At 37.9% G+C, this 20,132-nt stretch overlaps 1 protein-coding gene across 7 annotated transcripts in view; it reads right to left on the minus strand.

Annotated features, from left to right (window-relative positions):
* Nucleotides 1-20,132, minus strand: part of ITGB6 (integrin subunit beta 6) — a 132,562-nt gene that overhangs the window by 46,893 nt on the left and 65,537 nt on the right. For all 7 annotated transcript variants that reach the window (XM_045033857.1, XM_045033856.1, XM_023259382.2 and 4 more), the window contains 3 exons: nt 12,038-12,203; nt 10,652-10,813; nt 7,588-7,683 (listed from right to left, as the gene is read on the minus strand). In XM_045033857.1, the coding sequence (XP_044889792.1) occupies nt 7,588-7,683; nt 10,652-10,813; nt 12,038-12,203 (424 nt within the window). The remainder of the gene's footprint in view (nt 1-7,587; nt 7,684-10,651; nt 10,814-12,037; nt 12,204-20,132) is intronic.

Consider the following 20,132-nt stretch of genomic DNA (forward strand, 5'->3'; position numbering starts at 1 on the left):
TCAATAAAAGTGATTGTTTGACATATAACGAAAAGCAATTTAATTTTCATGCCTTTATAAGGCTATAAATGTACAAACTCATTCAAAAAATCTGAACCTACTTAATATGTACCGTATGATGCCAATTATGTTAAAATATGTAAAGGAATGCAAAAAAAGAGAAGACTTATTTTGAAATGTCAAGAATGGTTAGCTGTGTCTGAATGGTGAGTTTATGAGTGGTCTTTATTTTCTGCTTTGTGCTTTTCTGGATGCACCTCCCCCACCTCTTTGGGGCAAATAACATGTATTAATTTTGTCGTCAGAAAAAGAGTAATTTAAAGTACGTGGTGGGTTTTGTTTGGTTGGTTGGTTGGTTTTGGCCATACTCCCACACTGTTGGTAGGAGAGTAGCTGATACGGCCACTTTGGAAAGCTCGGACACACCTGGGAGAGTTGAAGATGCCATTTCTTGTGACCCCGAGACTTCAATTCTAGACACGCATCCTCCATAGAGAACACATGTACAAGCATGAGCATGGGTGTGACATTTGCCATGCTTTACCAACTGGGCGTGATCCATGCTCCCAGCTACAGAATGAACACACTACAGGTTGTACACTCAATGGATTGTCCATGGCAGTGGAACAGAGTACAGTAGAGTTATATGCATCTCTGCAGACAAGACTCAAAAACGTAACATTGAGCACCACAATATGAATGTACTTAATGTCACAGAACTGCATATTTAAACATGGTTAGAATGGCAAATTTAGCTTAGGTGTGTTTTACCCTCACAACCCATCCCCAAACATAACGTGGAGTCAAAAAGAAAATTGTCAAAGTAATACGTACAGCATGAAGTTAAACTTGTAAGCCAAGATTATGTAATTGTTTATGGATCCATATATATTTTAATGGTACAAAAAATAAACATGAGAATGATAAACACTAAGTTCAGGACATTGGTTACTTCTATGGAGGAAAAGAGGGGAGTGGCATCAGAGTTGCACAGGTATACAGCAGGCAACTGTATCTAGAATGTCTTACGTCTTTAAAAAATCTGAAGCAAATATGGCGGCAAAATGTTAAGATTTGAGAAGGCTGGACAGTAGATGCGTGGGTGTCATTATATGACTCTATTTTTCTGTGTACTTGAACTGTATCATCATAAAAACCTACAGTCTTTGTTAGACCAGGTGTCCCCTTTGTCTCTTAGGTTGAACTGCAGATGGTGATTCCCATAGACAGTAGCTGCTGTTTAAAGGATGTGTTGACCAATGGCATGATGCTCCCTGACTGTATGGCCTGTTTTTACCACTCAGAATCCAACGGTCTCTCTTTTTTTCAAGTCCACCCATTTTTAAATTGCTCTATTTGTCTAAATTAACAGCAACAGTAAAGGGCCCTAGATGAAGTGTGCACTGATTTTAAAGGACTCTGCCATTTTTAAGAATTCCACCTATTCATCTGTTCATCTGTCAGGCGGCTCGGCTCCACCCTTAGGCTCTCTGCTTTTACAGCTCAGTGACTTTCAAAGTTGGTGACTTTGTTTAAAAGACGGCTTCTTTGGTGGTCTAGTAGTTAGGGACTGGCATGCCCTTTCACTATAGCAGCCCAGGTTACAGTGTTACTTAACTCAGTGATTGAGGCTATAGACTCAAAGTGCCTTGGTTCGAATCCCAGCCTACACAGGCAACTTGCTTTATTTTGAGTTCTTTTATTATTTACTTTAATTTATTTGGTCCAATTTTTATTTTTTCATTCTATTTGGGTTTATTTGGGGTCCATAAAATGGAGATTAAATGATAAAATGAGTTAAAATATTTAACCCCAAGCTGCCACCTAATACACCCTCAGCAAACCTTCCCTATGATTCTCATAGTCATAGTTACAGAACATCTTGGCTCTCAGTTTTCCACCACTATAAAGTGAAGGTCTTAGCTCAACACTATCATACTGTTAGTATCAAAGCTAGTTTTATGATGGCCAATTAGTTTACTGCCCATTCTAACAAAGATGGTGAGTAGAAAAAAGTGAAAACATTGACAGACATGCAAACTCTGACCCCTCATCAAAACTGTGCCTTGGATAGGGGCACTTGTACCCCAATGCTTATAGCAGCACTCTCAACAATAGCCAAATTATGCAAAGAGCCTAAATGTCCATCAACTGATGAATGGATAAAGAAATTGTGGTTTATATACACAATGGAGAGTTACGTGGCAATGAGAAAGAATGAAATATGGCCCTTTGTAGCAACGTGGATGGAACTGGAGAGTGTGATGCTAAGTGAAATAAGCCATACAGAGAAAGACAGATACCATACGTTTTCATTCTTATGTGGATCCCGAGAAACTTAACAGAAACCCATGGGGGAGGGGAAGGAAAAAAAATAAGAGGTTAGAGTGGGAGAGAGCCAAAGCATAAGAGACTTTTAAAAACTGAGAACAAACTGAGGGTTGATGTGGGGGTGGGAGGGAGGGGAGGGTGGGTGATGGGTATTGAAGAGGGCATCTTTTGGGATGAGCACTGGGTGTTGTATGGAAACCAATTTGACAATAAATTTCATATATTAAAAAAAAAAAAAAACCAAACCTCTGCCTTGGGGTGCCTTTCCAGAACATAACCTCTAAAATGCCCTCATCCTGTTCTTTAGGCAAATTATTGGTCTACAAGTCTACTAATTCTCTGTGAGACTTCTTAAGGTAGGCACTGTGTCTTATCCTTCTCTGTACTCACAAATGAAGGGAGGTTCTAATGAAATGCTTGATGAATGAATGAATGAATGAATGCATGCATGCATGCATTCAATAGCATCTTGGTTCTTATTGATATGCTAGATATCCTGGGTGTTGTGTAAATCTTGAAATATTTAGGCCTTGTATTGAAATTCCATTTTGTATTCGTTCATGGGCTGGCCTAATAGCACATCTCATTAAAACCCTACTTTAAGTCTGAATCTTCTCTTTTCTCTTTTTTTTTTTTTTTTACCTTTGTGTTTATTTACTGGATTATGAGTCTTTGAGTTCTTTAGAAGAAAAGTACTATGTGTAAACTAAGGGTAACTACTGATGACTTTTCATGGTTATAATTTATTAATTAGTCTGGAAAATGCTTCTAACAACTTTGTGCTGATAATCTGAGGACATGAGTTTTATTTCCAAATCTTCCCTCTCTAAGAGCTATTTTTATTAATGAGGAAAGTATAGGCTGGGTCTCCTCAGTCTTATTCCCAGATATCATCAATTGAAGAGAAATAAAAATCCTTTTCCATTACACTTGAATTAAGAGCAATTTGTTAACTGTATGGGGATTTCTCATAATTCAGAAGTTCTCTTTTTATTCCTAGATGATTTTATATTCACTAAAAGCATAAATTTGGAATACTTCATTACAAGATGGGGTTGATAGGATAAAGAACAATTTTTTTCATACGTGCTTAAAAATTAGCTGTATTGTGGCTAGCTGAACTTTGTGCATAGATCATTGGAATTCATGGTGATTTCCCTTCTTCAGGTTCAGAGTCATTGACTACTAAGGCTGGAGGTCATCCAGTTCAGTCCTTTTATTTTGTCAAAACTGAGGCCAGAGAAAAAGGGATTTTCATCAGAGCAAAATCATTTTGATCTTTTCCAATAGTGAACATTATAAAACAAAACAATAATAGAACAGGATATCATAGAGCAAAAGGGCTCAATTTTTGCTTTATCTCCCTCTTTAATTCTCTGCCTCCTTTCAACTCTCTTGCTGCAGTGAAAAGCTCAAAAGATAAGCAAAAAAGGAAAGAAGGGGTGATATAAAAACTGGGTTATTGATCTTAAAAATTTGAAACTTGCATATGATAGGTTATATTCACAAGCCACACAAGCTCTTAGCATGTTGTGGCTATACTTTATGCTGGTTCTTAGATAAAAATGACCAGCAAATAGGGGTAACTGCTCAGCGGTTTTCCTTTTGTGGCTTAGCGAGAAGGCTCTTGAACTTATCCAATGGGTTGGTCCCAGGAGTGATGGCAGTGTTCCTTTCCCCTGGTGCCATCTGGGTCCAAGGGCGAAGAGATGGCTGCAAATGACTGTAGCTCTGGGTCAGGTACCACCTGCTCTTATACATGGGCTCCCTCAACTTCCACAGGTATTTGTCACACAAAATTCCAAATTACTATTTAGAAACTTTGACCCAAATTGACTAAAGATGAAAATCTATTGTGTATCAAGAAATAGCCTAAACAGAAAGATGAGCAAAACCCACCATTCTCCTCAAAGAGGTGATAATTGAGGGCTTTTCACTTCCAGAGGGAAGGGCCCTTTTGTGGTATTAAAACCTGCATGGGTGGGGCTCCTGGGTGGCTCAGTCCCTTAAGCAGCAGACTTCGGCTCAGGTCCTATCTCACAGTTCCTGAGTTCCAGCCCTGTTTCATGCTCTGTGCGAACGGCTCAGAGACTGGATCCTGCTTTAGATTCTTTGTCTCCCTCTCTCTCTGCCTCTCTCCTGCTTGGACTCTGTCTCTCTCAAAAAACAAACAAACAAGCAAACAAACAAAACCCTGCATGGGTGTCCTGTCCCTATACTTTAGATATATCACTCTGTCCTATTAACAATAGGGACATCAATCAGCAGTCATAAATGTTAGCAACTAAACTGGACGTGTCTATTACTAATATGTCTTGTTTGCTTTCTAATGTTTCAACATTTCATTGTAAATACTAGGTTATATAATAATTATCATTATCAACTTAACAAAACTCATCTTTTCTAGCCAGATGTGAACATTTTGAAAGATTAGAATATCTTAAAGTCTTGTAAATAATTCCAGGTGATTAATTACATGATTTGACAATGTAGTTAAGAATGCTAATTTAATTGCTTTTTATATCAATATCTCACTAGGAAGGAGAGACTAGTCAAATTAGACAATTGGGCTTTAGTAGCCTGATACTATCTTAATGTAAATTAAGAGTAAACATTTGAAAACAATAGAGGAGCTAAAAAATTTTTTTTTAAGCTTGGGTAATTGAATCCTGATTCAAAATGGTATTTACCACTAGAATGTAATATGCTACCTACTGCTCAGTCTATTATCTATCATTATCTTTTGAACCCTATAATTGGACAAACAGGCAACTATTCATAATAATAAGTTTGTTCAAAATCATCCTTTTGCTGGAGTCTGGGGTGCACTCTGCAGTCATATTGAACTGAAGGCAAAACTGCTTACTTTATCCTTTCCATTGTTTGTTCTTCTTTGTTACCACAAAGCACAGCAACGCTGCACATCTGGACCGTCCGGAGCATCTTCCCAAAATTACAAAACAAAAACCTATAATTTTTTTCCTGCATTCCATGAATGGGCAACATAAATCATGTTTGCTACAAGATGAGCCACCATTGAATCGGAGCCATCCTGTGCCCAGAGTGTATGCACATAGCTATGCTTAACACAGAACTGGGGGACGCAAATTGCCTTTTGGAATTTCCATTAGATCTAACCACGTATTTATCCTATCACTGGTTTTATTTTTCAGTGATTCTTTAGTAGTTATATCCCTTCTATCACAGCTGTCCAAACATCAGGTTGTGCAGGGCTGCACCTCACACTGGGCTCCTTCTAAGAGATTTAAATGGAAAGGCAACACAAGCCAATATTGGTTTATTTTCAGTTTTCATTATCAATAAAACAAGAGATCAGCATTTTCATGCTGTGTGAAGCCTTCAGGGAAGTGCAATGTCGCTGTCATTATTTTTAGGCCAGACTGCCGCCTGCCCCGACTAATGCAGATGGGATGATGAATCCATCAAAATAGAGATAAAATGATGAAAGAAAGCATCAGAGTCGGAGAGTGGGCTTCTGCCCTGGTCTGCTGCATGGCTCCCTGACAATGTCCCTTTGAATTTAGTGGAGCCTGGATGGTAAAGACCACAGATCATGACAGAACATAAATTCGCCTCATAATGAGATTAGGAGGCAGGCAAAATAAATGTCCTGCTGTTAAATGAGACTCTCTAATCTGGTGTTTTCCTTGGAAATGATCATTTCCTTTGCAACAGGGGAACCGTCGGCCCAACTAACTTAAATCTGACAGATTCTGTTTTGCCACGTGGTTATTTTTCATCTTCTTCTGTCTCTTGGTAGCAGTTTTGAGGAGGCGTGTAAATGAGTTGTGAGTCTTAAAGACTATTATCGTAGTGAGTTATGGACGACTATGTTCATGATCATCAGTTGTATTTCTCTGACTCCCCTTTTAAGAAAAGTTCTGTGCAACTCCCCTTCCCCCTTCTAAACAGGACCAGGCTGTGGAGGAGGTGTTGTGACCCCCAGGGTCCTCTCGCTCTACCCTTAAGGATCAAAGGCAGAATAGACTCACTATTGTATTTGGGGTATTTTTTTTTTTAATCTTAACCGCAACTCTACTACTTAAAACCACTGGAAACAAGTATCACATACTAAAGAGCCTTAAAAAAATGCCCAGATCAGGTGAACCCACATGGTCTCTGAGTAGAACAAAGGCCTTGAGTATGCAGCTTGATTGCAAAGCACTTTTTTGGTTTTCAGCAGAAGGCAATCTCACCTGGAGTACAATACCCTCCTCTCATTAAAGATGCAAGATAGGATCTCCTCCTGGATCCTTTCTATAGAACCTGATGCAAGTTCATGGGCTGCACTGTCCTTAGCAGTGAGTGGCATTTAATCAAAGCTTTCTGTGAAATAATGTCAGAGTTTCCCGAGCCCTGTAAAGTCACCAAGAGAGTTAAGAGGTCCTTTAAAAAGGAGTGGGAGATCGGACTCTGAACTTAGGAGTATTTAAAGCTTCTGCATAGAAGAAGGCACAGACAATTTAATGTACACCTAGTTTCTCTACATTTTCTCAGGTCCAGGCTAGAGATTCCTTACTTCTCTGTGAAACTGCCCAGTAGGAATAAGTCATTTGCTAGCATCTTGATACATGGTATTCTGACATATTGTTTTTTAGGCTGGAATAAACCCACAGAAATCTTTTGTGTTTACATATGCATTTTACAGTGTATGCAGTGGTTTACAAAGACTAGTGCATCTAATGAAACAGTTTCCTTTCTGTGTCTGGTGTTTCCATCCAAAAACTTAAACTGCAAACCCAGCTACTATGAGGGAGAAAATATATTTGTGGCCCAATTTAACAAGCTTTTCTCTTTTACCTTTCTTACTTCTCAATGGTTTGAATTGTATTGCTACTTGTATATTTTCTATGCCTTGATTTGTAGATGTCTGAAAGTTTCAAGTCAATTCTGCTCCCTTGCTCTGTTAACTCCCTCCTTGTCACATGAAACAGTCCAAGGGAAGACAGACTTTCTGTTAAGTAGGTGCTCCCATGTTCCCTGGTGCTCTCTTACAACTCACCTTGTCATTCCTTAATTCTTTCTTCCCTGCCCCACCAGATCTCTCCCCCACTCTCCACGGCACCCCTGGATTTGTAATTTAAATTGCAAACAGTAACTTTACCAAGTGTCCACCATATCTGTCACATGTTAATGATTTTCTGATAGCAACCCACGCATTGAACTCTGAGTTCATGCTAAAGTTCCACGTCCAATACTTTCCCTGAAGGAATTCCCCAAATTATGTTTGCTTACCTCATATAAATGAACTTGTTCTTGGGTTACAGCAAAGATTAATAACACGTTATTTTGCACCAGTTTATCAATGAGTTGTCCAATTGTTGGATATTCCTAAAATTGACATATAGATTTTAAATGTCATCTTAACACAAGAGTGTAAAATAAAGAAGAGAGTATTTCTTTCAAAGATATCGTACTGAGTTTGGCATTTCAGTTTGGTTCTAAGTAAACAAATACACAATTAGCATCAGTCACTCAATTGGTTTAATAATTGTTTCCTAAATCTTGCAAATCGAATTAATTCCAGAGAGTCAGTGCCTGGCAATGTGGTATATTATGCTCAGTCACTTCTAAGGAGAGCACTTGGAATTTACTTAAAGAATTACAGTGTGTCGTATTTTCAAGGGTAGAGACACGGTTCTTCTAAGCACCGCTTGCCAACAGGCTCAATCTGTAGAGAATGTTAGAGCTGGGGGAGGAGCGGTAGACATGACGGATGTGACTGCGGTGACTCAGGTAGCTCGGACACTCCTACTGGAATTGGATGAGGCGGGAGGAAGGGACAGCCTGCTGAGAAATGACACACTAGGGTTCCTACGTCCATCTGATTTGAGACGTTCCTGCACCAGTTTTGGATTTGGTTTTACTGACTTTTTGATGTCACTAATCAATTTTAGGGGATCCTGCGACATTTTTACAGGACAACTGAAAACACATTGTATTTCTTTTTCATTGACACATTCATGCCCAAGTGATACGAGCTCTTTAAAAAACCAGAAAGGCATAAATGATCAAATTTGAACATGGCCTCTACTTTCCAAGGTTAAAAAACGTGCAGCACACTTGGCTGTTGTACGAATCCAAACGTGGATAATGTACAAACAGGAAACTCAAATGAAAGAGTAGCCTGCAAACAGTGAGGCTAAGATGATGTTGATCATGAAGGCAGCCAAAGCAGAGCAACACTGACAAGTAAGCCCTCTCGTCCACTGATGTGTTGTGTTCACATATTCTCAGCACTCTGGGACTAATTCTGCCTGATATCTTCTTTAGGCACAAGATTCAAATTCCAGGAAAACTATAGTTTTGTCTAAAATACCCCGGTAAATGATCCAGCTGCGTATCCGGCTGTGTAAAATGGGCTTGCCATCCGATTTGGATTTTTATTAGTAGATATCCAGATAACATAAATCTTCCGGGGTCTGACGTTTTCAGTGTCCCTTGCTTTTCAATAGCCCAAACACCAAAAATCCCTGACCTTCAAGCCTAAATTCCTCCATCGCTGGGCCTTCCTATCTCCACATTCTCACACTTTCTACTGATGTGCATGTTTTGCAAGGATCACACTGTGAAGCCCTTCATAGATGGGCAAATGTGGTTTTCTATTTGGCCTAAATCAGTTGGTTTAATTTCCACAGTTATATTGTAAGTTCCTCAAGGCCAGGGACCGTGTCCTATTATTTTGTGGCCCTTGGAGCCTGACTCAGCACTGAGTACATAGGAAGTGTTCAAAGGACCCAGGGAACTATGCTGTAGGCAGACATGGAAATAATCCACAACTTCTGTGCATTTGCACCAACTCACTGAGCAAAAGTAAATTGAACTTTTATTAGATGGGAAGGTCATACCAAGCAACAAGTAGTGCTTGCTTCTAAGATCCTGCTTTTTCAGAGATGTCTATTAATGGGGCATTTGAATAATTGCAAGAAAAAGTAATAAAAAAGAGATCCATGCCTCACAGTTTCTTGGCCCTCAAAGGCTAAAACACAAAAATGTGGCTACTCTCATGGATATTATAATGTGGAAAGGCAACTTACATCATAAAAGAATATATAAGTTTGAGGACTACTATGGGTCAATAGGGGGAAACACTCACTTTGAAATTTAGAAATTTAAGTCAAGGAATGGTAGCAGGTAATTTATGAATCATTTGTTTTTTTTTAAACTAATATATATTATATATATTAAAACTAATATATATGTATTATAAATAATATATATAATATATATTATCTCATTGAATTCTTTTTTTCAGGAATAGTTTTTCCAATCTGACATTAGAATTCTAGGTTCTTTCCCTCTCTCTCTCCCTCTCCCTTATATATATGTCTATAGCACTGTCATTTTAAGAAGTCACTTGAATTCTCTGTACCATATTTTCCCAAGTGTTAAGTAGGGATAATGTGATCTTCCCAGGTTGCTGCTTCATAATTCAATTTTATTTCATACATAGTCAACATCCATTTTGTTCCAGGCACTGTGCTGTCAGGAAATAGAGATAATACACCAGTCCTGGCCCCGAGGAACACATATTAAAGACTGACAAATATGAGCAAACACATTTGTGCATGGAGATGGGTAAGGAGACATCTACGTACTAAGAGTGAGGGGAAGGATGATCATTTCGGGGCCAGCAGAGGGCAAAGAGCACTCTCTGGGAGCAGTCATAATTAAGTTGGGTTTTAAAAGATAATTAAGAGTCTCTCAGCAGCCTACGAGGGAAGAGCATTCCAGACAGAGGGAAGAACATGTCCTTGAGAGCCTCATGGTCCAAACAAGGAAAGCAGTTAGATACATAGGGTTCTGGTGAGGATCAAATACGATCATATATGTCAAAGAGCTCTGAAAATTTTACCTTGTTTTACAAAAATCAAGAGCTTTTTTTTCTTTGAATGTTACCAGCATTTTTTAAATCACAAAAATAGGCCAAATGTGAATAAGCACCAGCCAAGCAGTACCTGACTAGTTGTTCCCCATGGAACATTATGGTGCACAAAAGCATGGCATTATTTAGGGGGCATGACTCTGGGACCACCATTCACTGAAATTCCTAGGTGATTGTTATTTTGGCCTAAGACCCCCTTTCTGGGGCTGTCGTTGAGAGCAGACCCAGACTTCTCACATATCCCCACCATCCACCTGTGCTCCTGTCGGAAGCTCTAAGGGCAATTTGTTAATCTCAAATCAGAAAATGTATGGTTTTCACCAAATGTGGGTTATTCTGCTGGGTACTGCAGCAATTGTTGCTTCATTTGCCTACTTGAAGCCCTGAAAACAGTGAAGAATGCAGGTTACACACCAAAACAGTTGACATGGAGTATTCATTTTTGTTGTCCAAGTGACAGAGCCCATCGTTAGGAATGACGATGCCTGCCAGTTTGCTGTCCATTCCAAAATGAGAATCAGCATCACTCACAAAGACCAGGAGATGGAGGGAGTCATTCCGCCAGCCAATTTTTTCCTACAGTGAGAAAGAAATATTTGGGTTGTACGGGATAGAGGCAGGCATTTATTGAGAGTGGATCAATTATGATTGGACACATTAAGATCATAAAAACTATAATCCTAATCCATCTATTTTGGCCCTTTTCATCTCTTGTGAGTTGATACTATTAATGAATTAAAAATATGAAACTCTATGGCATTTGATTTTTCTTGGATAACACTTTTAGATGATTTATGCTTCAGAAAAAACAGTTCCACTATAATCACTATCCAGTTGATCTTGACTTTTACATAGTTAATTATTTTTACTGTCCAGCTTTCAATTTACCAGAAAAATGAGGAGAGGGAATGAGGGAGGTCATAGATCATTCCAAACCCAAGTCTAAGCAAAACCAGTAAGAACGCAATACACAGTGGACTTAAAGTATGCCTGTTTTATTAAAATGTCACCCAACGTTTAGGCACATTTTTCTTTTTCTACTGATACCATCCAAAAATTATAAATGTAACACAAATAAGAGAATTTTTTTTTCAAAATCAATCCCAGCATACGGCTTTTTAAGATGATCAGTTGTCTGTTTCTTAGCAGAGCTCCCCGCTTTAATTGATATTATTCCAGGAACTAGCGGGACAAAAGCTCATACTGGCAGCGCCATCCCATCTGGCCCCTTTTCCCTTTTTCCCTTAATACCTTGGCTCCTCCACCTTCCAGAACCTTCAGCCCTGTCTGTTTCTTGGTATTTTCCAGGAAGACCTGTCATCTGGACAGGGGAATCATTCCCTTGGATACCTGTCTGATTGTCAAGGAGGGGCAATGCCCCTGCATTGTTGTAGGGACAGTGTAGCTTCTGGTACTTATTTTGTTGGCTCAAAACAATAGATATCTAATCTTATGTAGAACTTTATACTGATTAGGGAATTTTTATTTTTCATTAATTTCCGCCTGTGATTTTTATTTTTACCATGGTTTATTCAAGAACAAATCTGATCTTGATCTTTGAAAATTGATCATACCTAACTATTGTTTTAACCAATTTTTCCCAACACTACTATAATTTTATTAGATTATTTGAATATCAGGCATAAAAAAAGTGTCCATTTCAACATTAATAAATTACAAATTTTTGGAAATTTTTTGTTTTAAGAAACATAGAAATATGGCAGTTAAGGGAAAGATGGCTAAGCTTTTCAGAATAGATTTGCTAATAAGAGATGCAATTTAGGTTACCCCTCAGCATACCTTACACACAGCAGCTTGCATAATTGCATCAAATCCACCTTCTGGTGTATCAATATTAGCAGAAATTTTCTGATTCTTCACAATTTCATTGAATCTTTCAGCATCATTTGTTAATGGCAGAATGTGCTTGAATCCAAATGTAGGTAAGCAGAAGTATGGAATACTACTGCAAAAGTAAGATGTGAAAATGTTCTTGATGAAATATGATACGGCACACAATTAATGGATCTAGCAGCCTAGCAACTTCATCTTATATCAAGATGAATTTTCCTCAAGTACCTGACTCTGTAACTTGATTATGAATTTCCCTGTTAAGGTTGTTCATGATCTCCCACCTACCCCTTCCAAACTGACCCTACTAGCTCGCACTTAGAGCTTACTGTGTATTTTACTCTGATTCAAGCTCAGATAACAGATAATCAGGTCAGACTCCCCACTCCTCTGTGTGTGTGTGTGTGTGTGTGTGTGTGTGTGTGTGTAATCACTACCTTCCAGTGCTTCTCAACCAAAATCTACCATTAAGCTTGCGTGATGACAACAATTCCTTTGTATTCTGCTAGCTTAAGCTATTATCAAGTATGAGTCACCCTATAGCAAGACTGAGAGATACCTGTCTTCTTTCTTCTCTGCTCCTTCCTTTACTCCCAACCCTACCTGCCAAGGGCCCAAACGTCAGTGCAGGACTCTTGGTTCTCTAGCTTGATTCTGTTATGACTGAACAGACTGTTGCATACCTGGCTAGGAATAAGACTACCACTTAAAATAGTTGACACATGGGAGAAATGCCATGTTAAGAGGAGATCTGCCCCAAAGATATTGCAGTTGAACAGAAAAAGTTGATCATGAACTCAGCCACATCTTATTCTAAAAACCAGTTAGTAAGACCTTGGACAAGTTACTCAACCCTTATGAGATTTGGGTTTTCATTTGTAAAATGGAGATAATAGTATACAGCAGAGGCTTTCAAAGGATGGTCCTTGAACCAGCAGCATGAGCATCACATGGGAACTTGTTATAAATGCAAAATCTGGGATCCTATTCCAGACCTACTGAGTGAGATATGTGAGGAGTGGGCTCAGTGATGCATTCATATCTTCCTGACGCATTCTGATGTTTGAGAAACACTTGTATAGAAGTATGGAAACAGAAGAGAGTAGTCCACAGTGAGGTTGTGCTATGCTACCTGGGGAGAGCTGGTTGATTCTTGTGAGAATAGTTTTTTTGGTTCAGTAGCCAAAACTTTGTGTGTCACTGGCACACAAAGAACTGGAGCATCCTTCAGGGTCAGGGTCCTGTTCACCAAGTTCATCTGCCTGAGTCAGTCTTCGTTATTCACAGAATCCATATCTGCGAATTCACCTACTTACTAAAATTTATTTGTAACCCCCAAATCAACTTTTAGTACTTTCTGAGTCATTTATATACACACGCAGAAGGGAAAGAAATTTGAGTCACCTGATTCACATGTTCCCAGCTGAGGTCAAACAAGGCTCTGTGTTCTTACTTCACCTCTCATACTGTAAACAAGTGTCCTTTTTGTCATCTATTTGGTTTCCTTTTCCTTCTTTTTTTTTTTTCATTTGTGTACTTTTTGTTGATGATTTTTCTGTTTAGAATGGTCCTGCAGAGTAGTGCTGAAGTGTTGTGTAGTGTTCCTAAGTGCAAGAAGGCTGTGATGTGCCTTATAGAGAAAATATGTGTGTTAGATAAGTTTGTTCTGGCATGAGTTATAGTGTTGTTGGTTGTGAGTGCAAAGCTAATGAATCAACAATATATATTAAATAAGGTGTCTTTAAACAGAAAGACACAGAAAATAAAGTTATGTATTGATCAGTTGGAAGAAAAAAAAAAAAAGTCCAGAGGCTTGCATGAGCCTAATCCTGTATTTTTTCTAGGAGCAATGATTTAGCATTAGCTAAGTAAGTATTTGAGGATACTTTATAGAGCAAGACTCCCATGAGTAATGAGAATCAACTATACAAATCAGAATGATTGTGGATGCACTCACACTGAGAGATGGGGCTCTGCTGGGACCAAAATGCTAGTATCTGCAAAGGTAGCAATTTTTTTCCCCTGTCAGTAGACTTTAATGGAAAGAAGATCATAATCCAATATGTCCTCATGCTTTAGAACAAGGGGAGTTGGATGACCCCAGCAGTCTGAGATGTCCTAAGACAGCCATCTCCAGAATGGATGCTCTTGGTCATATCTGGCTCCTCCCTCACCTGTGGTTGGCTTCCTCAGCTAACAAAGTTTAGGACATTCTGATAGCCAACGGGACTAGAAACTCTGGAAGGGCCTTGGTTAAGGCTCTTGGGTGCATGTGGCCCATACTTGCCTCTGGAACCGCTCTTTCTTCACATTCCCTAACCTCCCATGAGCAAACCTACAGGCCTGTTCATTCTTTCAGCTCTGTCGAGATACCTGGTCTGGTGGGCCCAGGAAGCCAGCCTACAGTTTACAGGGAACTTTCTGATTTTCTTTCTGACTCATTATATTTCACTTTAATTCTCAGAAGGCAATCGTTTTCTCTTATTTTCAATATCTTGCATCAGCTTTCATTGAAGCTCTGAAGTGCTGACCACAGATAGTATCTACTTAGTAAGATTGTTGTAAGGCTTGAATGAGCTAAACTATGCAAAGAACACAGCACAGTGAGCTTTTCGGTTAAGTGCTTGCTAAACCTTAATGTCATTTTTTTAACCTAAATCACTTTTACACAAAGTCTAGCACAGACTTGACAACAGATCACAGATTTGGCCAATGGCATCTCAAGAATTGTATGTTTTTTACTGGTCAAATATTAATACAGGTTCACTGAAGAAAATTTGAGTTAATATAAAAGTATAAAGAAGAAAATAAAAACATAAACGTTAAGTTATGAGATATATCACAGTTTATTTGATAATCTATTAATAAAATTTTGTTTCATAAATCTTTCCATAATTAGATAGTATGATCCTTTCGCATACACCTTTGCAGGCTATGCTGTATCTCTGCTGAGAATTGACTCCAGAGAAATTGCTGGGTTACTTTTCAATCCGTACTAGCAAATGTCTTTCCAAAAAGTTTGTATCAGTTACATCATTATAAACAAAACAAAACAAAGCAAAACAAAACAAAAATATACCAGTTGATTAGTTAAAAATAGCATCTTAATTTAAGGTTTAATTTCTATTTTATTGCTACTAAGACTGAGCACTGGTTCATATTTATGGACAGTTTGTATTTCTTCTTTTGCCAATTGCCAGCTTACATCCTTTGCTCATTTTCTTATTGGGGTATTTTTTTTATTTTCTAACTAAATTTTAAGAACCATTTCCCTTAAAAATATTAACCTTTTGCCTTTGTGGTTTGTATTTTAATTTTGTGTATGCTGTTTTTGGATATATACCTTAAAACTTTATGTAGTCAGGTTTGTTTTCAACCTTCAAATATGAGATGTATTTTAAAGAGTTATATGAGGAAGATATTTAATTTTTTTTTCAAATCCTTACCTATGAAATGACAATAATTTATCATTTGTTCTCATTGCTCCAATAGCATTTAACGTAGTTGTGTGCTGGAAGAAAATGCATTTGATTTAGAATAAAAAGACTGAGAGGTGATCTATCATTGGGCAAGTTACTTCACACTGCTGGCCCTCAGTATCTTCATCTGTAAAATGAGACTGGTGTACCTACTTTACGAAGTTCTTGTGGAGGTTACACGAAATAAAAAGTATGCAACTATGTGAGGTGTGCCACTGTCCCTATGAACTAAGTATTCTTGAAAATTGTTAGTTTAATCTTTTATTTGGGGCTGCTTGCTCACACTGTACAAAAGTGACATTTGAACATCTTCTGAAACCAAAGAAACCAGCATTCCTATCTTTTTGTAAGAAATGTACATCTTTGTTGGTAAGAATTGCTAGGCAGATCTTACTAGAATGCTATGCTTTGGGAAAATGAATGAAATTCTAGTTTAATTCAGTAAACACACACGCGTGCTGGGAGACCGAGGTAGCTAAAGCAAAGCAGAATGTCAGGCTTGGGTCATGCCAGGAAATTTTGATTAGAGACTGCCCCTGTTTTGGTCAGAGTCTTTCCTCTAACAAATGCTCATATTGGGCTGTTATTTTCTTGGCATAGCAATTGAAGGAAGTAGGTACTCATTACCAAATAATTTTATTTTGAGTCCCTAGATAACAATAGATTTTCATTTAAAACGAAGAATAAGGGCACCCGGCCGGCTAAGCTGGTTAAGCATCTGACTTAATTTCGGCTCAGGTCGTTATCTCACAGTTGGTGAGATCAAGTCCTGCATCCGTCTCTGTGCCGACAGCAGCAAGCCTGCTTGAGATTCTCTCTCTCCCTCTCTCTCTCTCTGCTCTCCCCCCTGCCCCCCGCTTGTGCTCTCTCTCTTTCAAAATAAATAAATTAAAAAAATAAACTGCAGAATTATTGTGAAACACAATATACAAAAATACTATCTACATTTTTTGTTAGACTTTTAAATAAATGTACACAAACTAAGATTACAATGATACATACCAAATAGCTAACACCGTCATTTTGAGTGGAATTAGAAATAATTTCCATTTTCCTCTTTTTGTCTGTATTCTCACATGGGCTAGTTATTGCCTTTGCAATAAGAAACTGTTCTGTACACTCATATGTGTTTGTGTGTGTGTACATGTAAGAAATCTAAGCATTTCATGGTTCTACTTCCTCTTTTGCAAAACTATAATGAATACCTCATTGTTGGCATCATATTAAAAAAACGCACAAAGCAAAACATAGCACATGTGGAATGATGTTAAAAAAGAAATCCCTCAAAATGTTTGATAGAGGGAGAAAATTTGACCTTTGTGCTATTAAATATTTTAAAATGCATATTACAACCTATCTACAAATATGAAAATGGGGAAAATACATTTTTGTTAGTGTATCTTAAACAATAGCATAAGGAAAACTTCTTTAAAAACTGTAAGCCACTTGAGCATTCTTTACATGGTGTAATAAAATTTTTTAGTGACCCTATATCCAAGGAAGATAAAGAAAGAAACTACTCCTAAAAGCATTAGAGATTAGATTAAACAGGTTTTAAAAGTGTGGTGCACAGACCCACATAGGTCCCTGAGACATTTTCAGAGAGGCCATCGGGTCGAACAATTTTCTGATAATAATAAAAGATGTTATTTGTCTTTTTCACTGTGTTGACATTTGCACTGATGCTGCAAAAGCAGTGGTGAGTAAAACAGCTGGTGCTGGAGATCAAGGCAACGGCTCAAACCTGGCTAGTAGTGGTTCTTATGATTTTTACTGGCAAGCATTTATCATCATAATAAAGTTGCTAGTTTTACTTGGCTATCTTTGATAAAGCAGTAAAAGTTACTCATTTTATTAAGTCTACACCCTTGAACACGTGTTTTTATTTTATTTTTATTTAATTTATTTATTTATTTATTTTTTAATTTTAACATTTATTTATTTTTGAGACAGAGAGAGAGCATGAACAGGGGAGGGTCAGAGAAAGAGGGAGACACAGAATCTGAAACAGGCTCCAGGCTCTGAGCTGTCAGCACACAGCCGGACGCGGGGCTCAAACCCACGGACCGCGAGATCATGACCTGAGTCGAAGTTGGACGCTCAACCGACTGAGCCACCCAGGCGCCCCTGAACACGTGTTTTTAAAAAAAATATATTTCTGGGGCGCCTGCCTGGCTCAGTTTGTAGAGCATGCGACTCTTGATCTAGGGGTCATCAGTTTGAGTCCCACGTTAGGTATGGAGCCTACTTAAAAAATAAAAAAAATAATAAATAATAAATAAAGTGTTTCTGTGTAACCACATGGGACATATGGATACAACATTTCTGCGGCACACGGAAGCACGATGTTCACAGTGACAAAAAACTTCTGCAGTTGTTTGAACTCAACTGGCCCTTTCTTTGTAGAAGACTTTTACCTGAAAGAATGTGTGCCAGCCAAACTATTATTCCAACTTGGTTATGTGGCAGATATGTTCTTAAACATGAGGAAAACCTGTCCTTCAAGGAAAATAGCTGTCAGTATTTGTTGCCAATGATAAAATTTGAGGTAATGAGAAAATTAGAATTCTGGAAAATTTTAATCTGCTACCCATGAGATTAATAGCTTCTCAGGACTTGAACACTTCTCTGATGAGATTTGTGGTGATATTAACAAATGTGACTTTTTTAAATACTGTGTTAGGAAACTTGGAAGATCTACATAATTCACTGAAAAAAATATTTTCCAAATTACCGAAGTATATTACAAAATCACATACATGGGTAAAACAGCCATTCAAAGTGCAAGACAGAACAATGGCTTTACGCAAAGTTCGTTGATATTGTTTCAGACTCCACTTGAAACTAACTTTTACCTCTTGTCCAGTTTGAATGTAGTATCAAAGAAGAATGTCCACAGACATTGTAAAAAGCTATTAAATGCTTCTCTCTTTTCCGACTATAAATCTATGCGAGATTTGACTTTCTTCATGGAATTCAACCAAAACAAAATATTGCAACAGATTAAATGCTGAAGAAGACATGAGAATCCAGTTGTTTTCTATCAAACCAGATATTTTAAGAGGTTTGTAAAAATGTAAAACGGTGCCACTCTTCTTGCTGATTTTTGTCTTGTTATGAAAAATATAAATTTTTTTTATAAAGATGTGATTTTATAATAATGTACGGCATGTTTCTTATTGGAATTATGAAATGAATCAATAAATAATCATTTAAAAAATTTCTCAGTTTTATTTTCTAAGATGCTGAATTTTGATAGATACAACCCACATAACTAAAGCTTTATGGGGTCTTAATTTTTGAAAATATAAGAAAGTCCTGAGGTCTAAAATTGTGAGGACTCTACTTAAAAATAACTAGAAATACTAAGTATGGATGAGAGAAAGAAAATTAATACTTGTTTTGAATGTTTGTTATATTCTGACCTCATTCAATTGTCATGATTACCCTAGGACATGAATATTATTATCCTCATTTATATGGGAAGAGACCTACTAAAAGAGAGTAAGTTGTTTGTCCAAGGTTAGGATTTAAACCCAGGTCTGAAGAACTCCTTACTCTTTCCTCTTATTGCCTTCCTACCAAAGAACATTTTATTCCATAATTATGAGGTTTGGATTGATCAAAGGACTGACTATGATGTTTGGTATTTGAGTTCTTGGTGAGTATATGTCTGGGGGTGGTATCTGGACAGAGAAACTGGGAGAATTAGGGATGTGAAAGGCAAGGAAGAAATATAATACTGCAGGAAATAACTCATTATTTATAATTTTAACTAATGGCAAATTTTGCAAACAAGAATAAAAGAAACACCTTTGGAAAATATTGACTTTTCAAGAGATCAAATGGATGATTCTCCTTTGGGACTCCATTCACCACAGCTTGTGCAATGCTCTGCTCTCCCCCTAACTTCACTCTGTTGATGTTGGTAGTAACTACCACTTACAGAGAACTTCAAGGTCAAGGCCAGTACCAAATGCTTCATTACCTCACCCAGTCTTTACAACCACTCTGTGTGATCAGTATGGTTAATACAAACTGAAGCTTTAAGGGTAAAAATGTTCACTTAAGTTGATGTTACAAGTGAGTAGACAAATCTGAACCTAATGCAGGGCTGATGGCAAAGCCCATGCTTTTCATGACCATGCTAATACTGTGTGCCTGCTCCTCAAAGAATTTCAGCTTTTTGAGGACTGAGTGTAAGTCTTTTTCTTCCAGATATCTCCATGCCTGGCACAAGGCTTGTTATGTAGTTGGAGCAGAGTAAATTTTTGTTGAATGAATTAATGAATAAATGAATGCATGAATGAAATGCAGTCAGAGCTATAAAAAGCCAAACTGCTTCCTTTTTTCTAGGAACCTGATTAAGGACAGGGTCTTATTGTTAGATGATGGGCTGCCAACTTAGCTGAGCCATTGGTTTGTTAATTTTAATTGTTTTCTCTGGTAACAGTCCTTACTCATTGGTTCCCATGGTCATTATTGTACTTGATGTTACTACCTCTTATCTGGCCTGTGACAGAAAGAATGATTTTGACTAAGCCCCTGGGGCAGAGGTTGGACTT

This window comes from Felis catus, chromosome C1 (assembly GCF_018350175.1).
Source record: "Felis catus isolate Fca126 chromosome C1, F.catus_Fca126_mat1.0, whole genome shotgun sequence".
In the NCBI taxonomy this organism is placed as follows: Eukaryota; Metazoa; Chordata; class Mammalia; order Carnivora; family Felidae; genus Felis; species Felis catus.